The 15031-nt window shown below is 36.7% G+C and overlaps 1 protein-coding gene across 1 annotated transcript; it reads left to right on the top strand.

Moving 5' to 3' along the window:
• Positions 1 to 2733: 2733 nt before the first annotated feature.
• On the top strand, positions 2734 to 14299 carry EQTN (equatorin; the record flags this gene model as incomplete). The annotated part of the gene is given in 7 exon segments (XM_082656901.1): positions 2734 to 2851; positions 6222 to 6308; positions 8246 to 8338; positions 13391 to 13544; positions 14022 to 14167; positions 14170 to 14256; positions 14259 to 14299. Coding segments are annotated over 7 exon segments (726 nt in total).
• Positions 14300 to 15031: the final 732 nt, after the last annotated feature.

The raw sequence follows: 15031 nt of genomic DNA, 5'->3' as shown, positions 1-15031 counted from the left end.
GTTTGTCCCATCTGAAAATAAGCATAACTATTCTAGGGATATAAGAGGATTCTGCAGAGAGAACAACTGGTAATTCCACTGGATGCCACCTCCTCCCCAACCCTGGAACTTCTGACTTTTGCTGAGTTTCATCATGGCTGAGCTCCATCAGCCAAAGCTGTGCAGTGGTTCAGGGCAACCAGGGGCATGCTTGCTCCAAGTACCTCCCCTTTTCTATGTTGCACCCTGTTAGGGAGATGCCAAAGTAACGGACTCCAGAAGCCTGCTAGCTCTTTACTCACATCTCTTCTCCACTTCCCAGCACCCACGGAAGAATGGGCAGGAGGACCTAAAAGAAAAACAGTACTACACACAGGACCACCTCCCTTTGGTTGACTGAGGACTGAGGCTGTGATCCTAACCATCTTTTCCTTTAGGACAAGTCCACTCTGCTTCCTCTCACCCTCTTAAGCAATTAGACTCCTGCCGAGTTTCCTCTTTAGTACCTCAGGTATGCCCAGTCAGTGCCACACTGGCTGGACTTCATTTGTGAGCCTTCATTATACTGAAAAAACGTTCAAGTCTTTTTAAACTTGTGCGCTTTTTCTCCTGATGCTTGTGTCATTTTAATTATGAATATTGTCTAGAGCTGAGAGACTCCATCAATAATAATTACAATTGAGGAAGGGGATGTTAGGTGATCCTTTAATATGAAGAGCAATATTGGTGGTATTGTCCATTTGATTTCTTGCCTTTATTGCTTATTATATGAGTTATTATATGAAAAATGTATGGATAATATTATCCAGGCCTAAGTCCTCTTCTGACTGTTAGATAATTTTCTCAATCTGTATGATGTGAGGTAAAAGATGGGTTTCACTGATAAAATGTTTTTAGCAAAACAAATATTTTATATTCTATAAAGAATATAGGTCTTAAACCCCCCCCAAAAGGATGTTTAAAAAAACTTTCCCCTAAAGAATTACAGTTAAGGGCTTCCCTGGTGGCGCAGTGGTTGAGAGTCCGCCTGCCGATGCAGGGGACACGGGTTCGCGCCCTGGTCCGGGAGGATCCCACATGCTGCGGAGCGGCTGGGCCCGTGAGCCATGGCCGCTGAGCCTGCGCGTCCGGAGCCTGTGCTCCGCAATGGGAGAGGCCACAACAGTGAGAGGCCCGCGTACCGCAAAAAAAAAAAAAAAAGAATTACAGTTAAGATAGACCATGAACCAGAATTTGCAGGGCATTTGGATTGCATTTTGGTATGTGATTAGTTTTTTAGGAGATACTTTGTGGTTATCCAAAAGAGCATACGGTATTGTAAATGCTTTGAAAACCAAAAAGGTCTGTTCTCATCTTTCTATCAGCAATATTAATTGTTCTTTAAAATCCAGGAACCAAAAATTTACATTACCTCATGAAAACATAACTCTTAATTTTCAAAGAAAATCTTATAGTGGTTTATTAAAAAAAAAAAAAAAAACACCTAAAAACTATTGTAGGACCAAAGATAAAGACATCAGACTGAATCACAAAGTTTTTGGAAATTCCTCCCCAGCATTCTGATCTCCATTTGGCAGTGACATCATAATGTCCCTGCTAGTTATAGGACCTGCTGGGCAACAGAAAGTAAACTCTGAGACACAGTAGATCACTGGATAAATCACGTCATTTTCCCAATGAATTTTATATTGTTTATTATTTTATGCGGGGCTTTTCACCCAGAGATTAGTGGTACGGATCCCACCGATGAAGGTGAGCATATAAAACTTTCATCAAAATAGCAGATAAGAAACATGATCCATTATCCTAGAAAATTAGTCCATAGCAATTTTTTTTTTTAATTTATTGAAGTATAGTTGATTTACAATGTGGTGTTAATTTCTGCTGTACAGCAAAGTGACTCAGTTATACACATATATATTCTTTTTCATATTCTTTTCCATTATGGTTTATCATAGGATATTAAATATAGTTCCCTGTGCTATACAGTAGGACCTTGTTGTTTATCCATCCTATATACACTAGTTTGCATCTGCTAATCCCAAACTCCCAATCCTTTCCTCTCCACCTGCTTGGCAACCACAATCTGTTCTCTATGTCTGTGAGTCTGTTTCTATTTCATAGATATGTTAATTTGTGGCATATTTTAGATTCCACATGTCAGTGATATCATCTGGTACTTGTCTTTCTCTGACTTACTTCACTTAGTATGATAATCTCTAGGTCCATCCATGTTGCTGCAAATGGCATTATTTCATGCTTTTTTATGGCTGAGTAATATTCTATTGTATACATATATACCACATCTTCTTTATCCATTCATATGTCAGTGGACATTTAGGTTGTTTACATGTCTTGGCTATTGTAAATAGTGCTGCTGTGAACATAGGGGTGCATTCATCTTTTTGAATTATAGTTTTCTCTGGGTATATGCCCAGGAGTGGGATTGCTGGATCATATGGCAACTCTATTTTTAGTTTTTTGAGGAACCTCCATACTGTTCTCCATAGCAGTTTCACCAATTTACATTCCCACCAACAGTGTAGGAGGGTTCCCTCTTCTCCACACCCTCTCCAACAATCCGCAGCAATTTCCTATAGGATAATATAAAGTTGATTGTTGGAAATATGGTATAACTTAGATTTTAAATCTCTGACTCAAATCCTTTGTGAAAAAATGCAGTTAGAAAAAGAAAGTGGTCAAAGAAATTAACATATTTCTGATCTCTGGTCATACTTTTTTTCAGGGCCTGAGATGACGCCCTTACCTGAGCAGCCTGTGGCTGAACAACCACATAAAGTGGAAGAAGAAAATAAGGAGAATGTTCCTGCTAATGAGAAAACTGACAATTATTATAAAGGTATAAAACAATGTAAGCTTTTCAAGTTAATAGCAATACATATACAAAAGCTGATTGGACTGGTTTGATTTATTTTTGATTAGATTGGTTGGATTTATTTTAACTCTAAAACTCCTATAATCATTTTATTTCCTACTTAAATTTTAACTTACCGTATAGACGTTTCAGCGTATGAGATGAAATCCTTATCTCCTACAACTTTTTCCATGAGGTGTTATGAAGTTTAATAAGATTCTCTTGGTAATTGTCTATAATTAACATAGGGTTTATCATTAGCAGTATGGTTATTTGTTCACATTAGTAACAATTGACCTAATTTTATGGTGAGTTAACCAAAATTTATTTGGAGGTGTGTGTCAGCTTTCTAGGGCTTCTTGAAACAAAATACCACAAACTGGGGCTCAAAGCAAAAGAAATTTGTTCTCTCACAGTTCTCACAGAAGCCAGAAATGCAAAATCAAAGCTTTGGCCATGCCAGCCTCTCTCCAAAGCCTCTAGGAGACTATCTTCCCTTGCATCTTCCAGCTTCTGGTAGCCCCAGGAGTTTCTTGGCTTGTAGCAGCAGAACTCCAATCGCTGCATCTGTCTTCACAAGTTCTTTCTGTGTTTCCATGTCCAAATTTCCCTCTTCTCAATAATGACACCGTTTTGGATTAGGAGCCCACCTACTCGCATGTGACTTTGTCTTAACTAATTAAATCTTCAATGACTTAAATTCCAAATTAGGTCACATTCTGAGGTACTGAAAGTTAAGACTTCAACATAGCTTTTTGGGGCAAACAAAATTCAACCCATAACAAGATGACTTTGAGATGTTTGGAAGGTCCACTGAACTTCAATTTATTCACCGTTCATCGTATGGGGCTTTCTTTCCATGTCCTTACAAGGTCCACCATTGTAAAATGTGAAAAATTCATAAGAAACTCTTGTTAAAAATTAAATATAATTGAGATTAAATCTAATTATCCTGGAATCTTTAATAATATTAATCAAAGAAAAAAATAGAAATACAATTAAGATATACACATACACTCAAGTACTTTGAAAATTATAATATGTAAGTTGTATTTCTGTATGTTCTTTGGTGAATCACTGTCCTCTTTTGTAGGTTAAAAAAATCCCTGATGCTCAGAGAGGTCAATTGCCAGGTTTCATAGCTACAAAGAAGCAGAGTCAGGAGTGGTATCCAGTCTGTTCACCACAGGCTGCCTCTACTATATGCAAAATGATGCAGTTATTTCCTTTTCAGGATGTACCTCTATTTTGAATTACCAGAGGGTAAATAAATCAAGAGCCTGATGATTATTTTGATTAAAGAAAAAAATCTTTCTTACACACACACACATATATTTACACTAAAGGATTATATTATGACTTGCTTTTTTCATTTAACAACTCCAGAGCTCTTTTCACATCTACCTCATTATTTTTAATGGATATATACTATTCCATAAAATATGTTCCATAATTTATCCACTATCTTATTAAAGAATTAGATTATGTGCAGTTTTTTCCCTCGTACATTCTTCTCATGTACACTTGGATGTATCTCTCTTTGGATAGATACCTAATACTGGAATTTTTGAATCAAGGATAAATCTTTTAAAATATTGATAGATACCACAAATTGTACTCCAAAACTTATCTACCAATTTACATCCCCCAAGAATGCGCCACAATATCACATCACGTACAATGAATATTGTTAATCGTATTTTGTGAATAAGTGAGAATTTTTCATTACTGTTTTAATTTGCACTCTGATTACTTTTGAAGCTGAGAATTTTTCTCTGTATTTATTGGGCATTTTTATTTCTACTTCTGTGATTTACCTGTTCATATCCTTGGCCCATTTTTCTATTAGGTTGTATTTTCATTTGTTTGTAGGGGCTCTTTTTATATTTAGTATATTAATCTTTTCTCTACGGTAAAAGTTTTCTCCCAAGCTGTTGTTTATCTTTAAACTTATTTAGGTATCTTAATCACAGAGAAAATTTTATGAGATCAATTCTTGATTAATTTCTTCTTCATTTTGTATCTTATTTAGGTAGGCCTTATCCAATCCAAGATATTAAATTATTTCCCAATTTTTGGATAATTTTATATTTTGGTTAAAACTCTTAGGTCTTTTTTTTTTTTTGAGGTACGCAGGCCTCTCACTGTTGTGGCCTCTCCCGTTGCGGAGCACAGGGTCCGGACGTGCAGGCTCAGCGGCCATGGCTCATGGGCCCAGCCGCTCTGCGGCATGTGGGATCTTCCCGGACCAGGGCATGAACCCGTGTACCCTGCATCCGCAGGCGGACTCTCAACTACTGCGCCACCAGGGAAGCCCAACTCTTAAGTCTTAAATCCAATTATTTTTGTATATGGCATAAAATATGCATAAAATTTTACATTTTTCAAGGAGGATTGCCAGTTGTCTAACACTAGTTCCCTACTGATATGAAACTCACATTTAATATAATCTAAATTCCATTTGAAATCGGTCAGTTGCTACCTTTTTATTGTTTCTTTGATCTGTCTTTCCCTACAAAAATACCGTAGTGTTTTAATTTTTATACTTTCGTAACTCATAACATGAATATTGAGCTGTGATTTCCTTTTATTTCTCCATAGATCTAGCCCAGAAATTCTTCAAAATTAATGGCAGTGTGTGTGTGTGTGTGTGTGTGTGTGTGTGTGTGTTGGGGAAATGAATATATTTATTTATATACTAAACACACATATACATTCATGTGTGTAAAATTTTCTGTCATTTCACGAGATTTTAGAAAGGGGAGACATGCATATGAATGTTCAGTCTGGCATCTTGATCCAATTTACTTTGACTCTGGTTGGGTGGGTATGTCCATTATTTTTGAATTACAACCAGCCTCACTGACACCTCTGAAGAGCAGGATTCTTTATGTGCATATGTAAATGTGAATGTATTGGGGAGATCTTGATTGTTATTGAAGTATGTGCTTTTTAAGCTGAACTATTACAGTCTAACAGAAGGTTCAAGGGCAAGTGAAAGCTTCTTACTTGGCTAAAATTTGACAATGTTAATACAAACAGTGATAATATTACACATCTACAAATCCTTTGGGACCTATTATACATCTATATATGTTTTTTTGTAATTTCCTTAATAATTTCTTTTCAGAAAGAGTCAGTTAGCATAAGGATACTAGTTTGGCTTTTTTCCCCATGAATTTTATTTTTGACCCTTGCCCCACTTGTTATTTTGTAGCTGAAGAATGTCTCAAATACTTTTATTATTCTTTTCTTGGAATTAGTTAGTGCATACGTTTTAAGAAAAAAAAATCTGGTAAGGAAAAATGTAAAAGGAACAAGAAGTGACTTAGCAAGCTGCTGATAATTTTTGATCGTATGTTTTTAGATGTGTTTACAACACAAAATCCAAATGACACACGGTCTGAAATATCTGTGAGAGCAGCAACTGACCTGAATTTCTCTCTAAGAAACTGTATGTACTGAAAGGTACCATTGCAAATATGAAGAACCCTTAAAGCAAGATTTCAAAATAGCACTACAGAGTATTGGGTAGGAAAAAGATCTTAGTGGAGCTAATGTCGTCAGGGGGTCTTAGTTCCTAAAATAGGGAGACTCCACCATAGCCATTGCATTGATAAATTCAGAAGGCAAGGATGTTCTTATATTTCTTAGCCTCATATTTTTGGTTTGTGTGGAAAGAAAAATGAAATAACTAAATTTAGGACTCTAGAAAATTGTTTTTTCTTAAACCCACATTTTTACTTCTTTCTGCTTTGCACTTTCAGCTTCAAATGTTATTTCTTTTTTGCATCTTTCCACCAAGTGTAACTATTGATGGATAAAACTGTTGCCAGCATGTGACTCTGGAGGCCATTAAAAGTCTCTAAAGTACCTATACCACATCTTTCACCTTGAAGTGTCAATAGCTCATATCTATGAAAGACAAGAAGACAAGGAAAAGGGGATGAAAATAAATAAGGCAAGAGAGCATATTTCTGGCTATGACAATATTCAATATTGGGAAAAGCCAGACTCAGCAATGCCTAATTATTAATAAAGCTACTTGACAATAACGAAATATTTTGAGCAATTCCAAAATTTGAGGCATAAATGGATAGGGACATTTCAAGGGCATACATTAATTAGACAAACCTCTCATGGGAATTTTGCTTGCACACAGCAGACAACATCTTGAGCCATTTGGGATAAGACATACAGAGCCAATTCTTAAACAGACCAGGTACCTCAAATTCCCTTAGGAAATGGATTATTGAAGACCACAGGACCCATGGAAAAGATTCCAAAACCCTAACTTGTCTTCCTATAATTCAGGTCCCCAAAGGATTGTCAAAGTTGTACTGGGATAAGAAATTTTGGCCATTTTAAAAGGGGCCCTAACAGAGGGAGACATGTTGACATGGCGGGGACATTCTGGAGGAGCAAGCTCCCCAAGGAGATGGAAATCTCCAGAAAAATTTTGACTAACAATTCTTTTAGTCCCTAAAACGATGAGAGCAAGGCAGTAGTGAGACAATCCAGACATTTTTCTCCAAAATCAAGTCTGAAGGTTGCATAGCAGAGTTAAAGGATTACTTACCAATTGTTCCAGCCCTGCCTGAATCTGTGTCAACTCTGGTAACGGATTCTTTTTTCCATCCTTCCTTGCCAACAAGATACCTGTGCTGTTTGTAGGCTCAGTAGAAATCTTCCTAGAAGTGGGGTTGCCTGTACTTCATATGGAACTTTATCGACTCCTGTATGAAGCAATTTAACTGAAAGTGCCAACTTCGTGGGGAGAACAATGGTCCTTCAGTCACAATTGTTCCCAAATACACTCTTGCTGACATACCTCCAGATGGAAACATTGTAGACTGAGATATATACTAAATCAGGCCTGAAAATCCTTGATTTGTAGCCCCAAATCTTTAGGGCCAAAACTCTGTTTTGAGTAGTTAACATGCATGTGTTTCCAGTTTGCAAGGACATTTATGTTACAACTCTTTCATGTCACCACCCTGACCAGCAACCAACTTGTCCTGAAGTGACAGTATCACTTCAAGGCCTGTTCAGGGAGCCATGTGAAGCCAATGTCTCTCATCCAATAGATCTTCCATACTGTCAAAGGAAGCCTGTGGCTCCACGCTCCCAGTTTTTCCTCACTCTTGCAAATTGGAGGCATATTAATCCCACCTCAAGCAACCCATTATCATACAAACATCATTCTTCAAAGCCTTCTTCTTTCCCCTCCTTTAAGGTATCTCAGGAAAATGTCAACATCTTTCTCTTTGTTTTTTTTGTTTTGATATTTTTTGTCTCCTTTTCTTCTATTTTTTTAGCTTAAAAATTGCCTAATCACAAATGTTGAGTCATTATTTTTATATGCTGATAATCCATTATGCCTTTTCGTAGATGAACTCGTCAATGAAGCAACGACATTACCACCTCCTGAAACAGTCAGCAATGAAGAAGAAAGTAAAGAACCTATTGAAAAAACTATTCACGGTATTAAAGTTACAATACTGTAGTCAGACCTGGAGCTTATCATTATATGACTTAAAAATTTAACTTTCATTAATCTGAGTATTTCGTAAAGTAATAACATGCTTAAAGAATTTGTACTACTACAATTTAAAGTCACTCTAAAATCTTTTAAATGGTAAAAAAATCTAAGACTCAATTTTCAGATTTACTTGACAAGTGATAGGAAGTGAGCTCTTTTTAAAATACAACTTTATTTTAGTAAAATGTATTACATTTATATTTATATTAAATATATATTTATCTAAAATATCATGTGTGTATAAATATATATTTATATAAATATATTTAATACATTTTAATATAATTTTAAAATAATGATATAACAATCACATGCTTGAGAAGTAAACTTGCCTCTGCTTAGCGTCAATTGTTGGTGTTTCCTAAGATTATTAATGGGGGAAAGTTCAGAGTGAGAGTTTACAAAATCAAAATTATCATTTTACTTTTTCTGACAAGAATATTGTTCCTTATAAAATACTTGTGAAAAAATAACAACCCAGGATGGCTCTCCTCTCAGGTCTTGAAAGAGGAGTGGTCTAATTGAAGACAGTGGACTGTTATTACATGAAACCCTATGTTCTCCAGTTCATGCAATCCAAGTATGTTTCTCATATGATTACTCTAATATTATTCACTTTCTTGATATATTTAAATATAGAAATCTGATCATCCTGGTTGGCCCCTTCTTAAATATCTTCAGTAATTTTCTACTAGGTTTGGGGTCATATTATAAGTTCTTAACCAGGCATTCAAGTCTGACCATTGAAGAACTTGCCAGTATCATCTCTGGTCACATTCCTCACCCACATTCTCCACTCCAGAATACCTGAAGCTCTCAGAGCTTACCGAACCTGCTTATGACACCTGAGTTTCCTCACAGTGGAATGACCTCTCTCTTACATAGTTTGTCTGGCAAACAATTTCTAGTCCTCTGAGCCTATACAGGAGCATCGTCTCCCTCTCAAAGTGTTTCTGGCTTTTGGAAGTTGAATTAGATCCCTCTGTGCATACCACCTGTGCATCTCTATGAAAGCCCTCATTACCCTGCAACATAATTAACAGTGATTCTTGTCTGTCTCCCAAATTGAGAGTGTGCATAAGACCTTGTTCATTTCTGTAACTTTAATGCCAACCACAGGGTCTGGCACATGATAGGAACTCAAGGTATAACTTTTAGATGACTAAAGTAACAAACGAATGAATGTTCTATCAAAAATTTACTGAAGCCAAATTACCTTATTTTGTTATCATGTTCTATTTTGTTTTTTAAACAGAACCAATCCAGAGTCCAAATGAGCCTGCATTTTGGACAATGTTAGCTAAAGGTAAACTCATAGTAGTTAGGTAGCTGGGAAAATGTTTTGGTTTTCTAAAGTCTTCTGTAAGAAAGCCAAGATCAGTGTAAATTGTTCTAATACTAAGAATTAATAAGTCAACATTTTGCTGCCATCATCACATGTAATAGCAAATGCAAAACAAACCCAGAAATCTGATCAGTGTCACACATTTTCTGATTCTCTCCCCAAAACTCTTATTTTCCTACAAATGTTGCAATCTAGTCATTTACTTTATGATTAAAAATGTTAAATAAGGCTCTTGCTCAATATAATCCCTCTTTGTATTTGGAGCAGTATGCACATGGAGAGGCATGAATGAATGCAAGGTATATATCAAAATATATGCATGCATAAAAGTAATATATAAACCATAAAGGTACAATCATGCATGTATAAATGTAACATGCATAGCATTTGTATGTATGCATGTATAAATGTAACATGCATATCATCTATATATACATACATGTATAAATAGAATTCATTTATCACACACATATATGCATGTGTTATAAATGTGAAATATATACCATATTCAGTGGATTCTAACTTGCAGATTCTGTATTTGTGAATTTACCTGTATCTAAAATTTATCTGGAACCCTCCACTTGCAGAACTTTCACAGTCATTTGTGGACACACACAGAGTAGCAAAAAAAATTTAATTGCCTGATGCTCTTGTTCCAAGCTGAGGTAGAACAAAGGACTTCTTTTTTCAGCTCTCATGCTTTAAACAAGTTCCTTTTTTGTGGTCTACTTAGTGCTGGGTGTTTCGCATTTTTGTGCTTTCTGTTGGCGATTTTGCTATTTTAAATGCCCCCCAAGTATAGTAGTACAATGCTGTTTAATGTTCCTAAACACAAGAAGGCTGTGATGTACCTTAGGAGAAAAGTGTGTGTATTATATAAGCTTCATGTAGGTGTGAGTTATAATGCTGTTGATTGTGAGCTCAGTGTTGATGAGTCAGCAGTATATACTAAATAAAGTGTCTCTAAACAGAAACACACACATAAAACAAGGTTAGATATTGATTGGTTGATGAAAAGTAGTGACCAGAGGCTCACAGGAACCTAACCCTGTATTTCCCTTAGGAACAATGATGGTTCAGTATTCACTAATTCAGTGCTCACATAGCTTAACCATGACTACCATGAACAATGAGAATAAGCTGTATACACACACACATATTCACACACAAAAGTAAGTGAAGTTTGTTTACCGTAACACCAATTTATTGTTTTAACAGCTATAAATGCAACCACCAATGAGGACAACCAACGAGATCAATTTTCTCACCCAATTCCAAGTGAGAACAAAATACTTCAATTAAAGGGATACATAAATACTTTCACACATTTTAGTGTCTACATGGTGATACTGTTTTCCTCAGTAAGGTATAGAATATGTAACAAGGTAGCATGGTGGCTGACATCATACCAGAGAGGACATTTACAGTTTTAGGAAAGTTATGGTTCCTAAACGGTGTTCTTCAATGACCACATTGCAGATGACTATTTCCATCTTCCTGTTTTGTAACTTATATTCCTGAAACAGTAAACCAAATGAAGGAGTAGGCAAGTGAACAATATTTAGGATGCAGTTGTCTTAAATTGACAGACTTTTTTAGAGCAGTTTTAGGCTTATAGAAAAATTGAGTAGAAAGTACAGATTTCTCATATATTCCCCCTGCTCAGTTTCCCCTGTTATTGATATCTTCCATTGGTGTTCCATTTCATAACAAGGCAATATATTAATTTTCCCCAAACCTCTGTCCTACAAAAAGACATTGAAAAAGAAATAGCATCTGATAATACATCTAAGGCCTGTCACCTCAATTCTGTACTGGATTATTTGACAAGTACAGCCACTTGCCTTTCAGTGCATCAAGAAAACAGAGTCAGTCTTCTTTGTTTAGAAAAGTGATATACAGTAATGACAAATGCTTTAGAAATAGTTTGTCTTTTCAAGTAATTAAAATGAGCATCACTGATTTTCTATTACGTATTGAGCACATACTACACTATACATATATTATTATGTCAGCCCTCACAGCAACTCCATGAAAGTTGGTATTATCTCCATTTTACTGATGAGGAAACTGAGGCTTAGAGGAAAAAAAAAAAAAGCTGTCCAAACTTGTAATTCGCTTTTCTATAATTTCCAGTGGTTAGGAATTTCAAACCCTTCTCTAGTTTTGACCACCACCTTGATAAACAAAATGTACTATAAGTACACCTATTTACAAACACCCTTTTAAGGAATAGCAAAGCAATTCAGGAGCACAGTCCATTTTAACCTAATTTGTTTATTCCCAAAATAATCTCCCTCAAAGTCAAGATATCAGTCATTGACAACTGTGTACATTTCACTCCCCTTGGCCTAGGATTGCACTTGGACAATTACAAGTTTTTTAAATATCAGAGAGTTAGACATGGGAGCTTGTCATTGCTTATTACCAAAATATCATTACCTAGAAAATCATGAAAACCGTTGGAACTTTTGGGTGGTAGGAGGTTGGGGGAAAGGAGAGAAATAGCAACATGGTTATTTAAAGTCACCATTAAATGCCTATTAAGTCAGACATATATTTAGGAAGATATAAAATTTGGCAGTAAAGATATATTTTCATTACTTTAGTAAAAAGACTTTTGACGTTTCTGGATCCAGACATGATTTTTATTATATAATGTATTTTAGAAATTTAACTAAATTTCCATTTCTTTAACATCAAGTACACTAGATTTGATCACAGTAATAAAATGGCAAATTCAGTTCATTTTTTTTATAAACTTATTTATTTTTGGCTGTGTTGGGTCTTTGTTGCTGCATGCAGGCTTACTCTAGTTGCGGTGAGTGGGGGCTACTCTTCGTTGTGGTGCGCGGGCTTCTCACTGCAGTGGCTTCTGTTGTGGAGCACGGGCTCTAGGCGCGTGGGCTTCAGTAGCTGTGGCATGCGGGCTCAGTAGTTGTGGCTCGCGGACTCTAGAGCTCAGGCTCAGTAGTTGTGGTGCACGGGCTTAGTGGCTCCATGGCATGTGGGATCTTCTGGGACCAGGGCTTGAACCCATGTCCCCTGTGTTGGCAGGCAGAGTCTTAACCACTGCGCCACCAGGGAAGCCCGCAAATTCAGTTCTTAAGCCTTGTGGAGAAAGCATTGTAGTACATCATCCTTTTAGCTTAAAAGAAAGTCAACGTATGTCCCAACAGTAGAATTGCATCTTCCTCTCTTGAAGGACTAATCCCTTGTGTGTAATTTCATCACATTTTTAATAGCAATCTCTTCAGAGTCTTGAATTGTTTTTCTTTTATATTATTCAGGGAGGAAGTCTGATACATATTTTAACATCTGGTAACCTGGGTTTGATACCAAATTTTGCCACTTATTAGCTATGTACCAAGGGCAAATCCATAAACTTCTGTGATCCTGGAAAATGGAGCAAAGGACAGCTCCCCCAAGATTGCTGTGAAGGGGAAAGGTAAAAAAGTTAAGAGTACTTGGCCGTAGGGAGTGGCCTATAGCCTTCTCCTTTGCATTGCATGAGGGTAGCGGGGAGAATTCAGTGAAGACTCCGGGTGGTGAAGGCTTCTCTTCAGTTGCTTTGCGATCCTTATTCCTCCAGGAAAACGTGCCGAACAGAGTCACTCTTTCCCATTGCATTTTCTTTCTTTCCTCTCAGACTCTGATGTGAATGCTACAGATGAAGACTACCTGGCAGAACTACAGGAAGCCAAATTAAAGTTAATGCTGGGCCTCTTGTTGATGACTCTCTTCCTTTTTGTCATCCTCTTGGCAATCTGTAGTGCCGTGATGTACAAAATGAAGACAATGAAGTAAGTCTACAGACCTCTGGAGTCTTTAAAACACATGAGAGGAAACACCCAACCTGCTCTCTTTAGTAGAGTGCTAGGCAAACGTGACTCCCAAGTTCATGAGGTATTCATTTTGGCTCCATTTCCCCTATTTGGAAAGGAGCATGGGGCTGTCTCTCAGGGAATATCCCACTTGGACTTTTTCCCAATATTTTAAATAGTCATCTAGAGATAGAAACAACCCTAGTCAATTGGAAAGGATATAGAGAATCTAGAAATGCATTCTCTTTTAATAGCCTTGAAACAAAAGGGCTATGACCTCTGTTCTAAATAGCACATCTGTGTAGGGTCTAACATTTTTCATTCATTTATATAGTGTTATAATAAATAGCTAATACATTGGATAGAATTCATATATCACTTTAAGATGCTTTTCTAAGCCAAGCTGCAAACGTACACAATTAAAAACAATTTTTGATGTATGTATTTTTTTTTCAGATATAAAAAAGCTTATCAGAGTGGTGAATACTCTATCAACCCAGAGCTGGCAACTCTTTCTTACTTTCATCCATTAGAAGGCGTATCAGACACATCTTTCTCTAAGACTGCTGAGAGCAGCACATTTTGGGGCACCACTTCTTCAGAATTAGGAAATCAGACACAAGGTCAAAATCTAGGACAATGGACATGTTATCCACAGGCTCCGATGAGACAGGCATGAATGATGAGTCAGACTTCAGAGTGAGGAACAGAGAGAGGAACCCACTGATGAATAGACAACTTTAATTTTTTTGTCATAAAAAATAGCTTGGTGACACTCATGTTATGATTTGGAAACTCTGCTGAGACCTTCGAACTTTCTGGTGTTTTAAAAGGAGGGCATATTCAATAAAAAATCTCTCAGCTATAAAAACTATTTAATGGAAAGAAATAGAAGGAAATAAGGTGTGGAAAACTTCATCAAGTAAAACTGATCCTGGAAAGTGACTTAAGGAAAGTATTCATTCTAGGCTGGTTGTTTTTAAAATGAGAACATTTAGTTTTTTACCTTACTTGGGGGCATTTTGAGGACTTTCAGGCTAATCACTACTAACTATGCCCCTCCCCACCATCAAAGCAAAAAAAACACACCTGTTCATGTTTTACTGGCAAAACAGGTGCGCCGTATCAAGAGACAAAACTAGCACTAGAGACTCTTAGCATTCTTCAATTGTTTCCAAGTCATCAGGGTCCTCTCATAGGACAGTAAGATTTAGGACCTTCTAAAGTATCCATAACCATTTGAGATAACATTGTTTTTCCAGAAGAAAAGAAAGGAAGGAGGGACCCCAGCCTGTAATTTCCTAGAGGGGGATCCATGGACCCTGAATTTTTTAGAGCTGGAGGACCCTTCCTTCTCTCTTCCCCCAAGCACCCAGGCTCAGTATGTGCTATTGAAAGAAAAGCAAACATCTCAAAGACTAATTGAAGTCATCAGTGACTTATGAGCCTATCTATCCTAGGAGTAT

Source organism: Grampus griseus (genome assembly GCF_964374135.1).
Source record: "Grampus griseus genome assembly, chromosome: 6".
NCBI lineage: Eukaryota > Metazoa > Chordata > Mammalia > Artiodactyla > Delphinidae > Grampus > Grampus griseus.
This window is presented reverse-complemented; position numbering and strand designations above follow the sequence as displayed.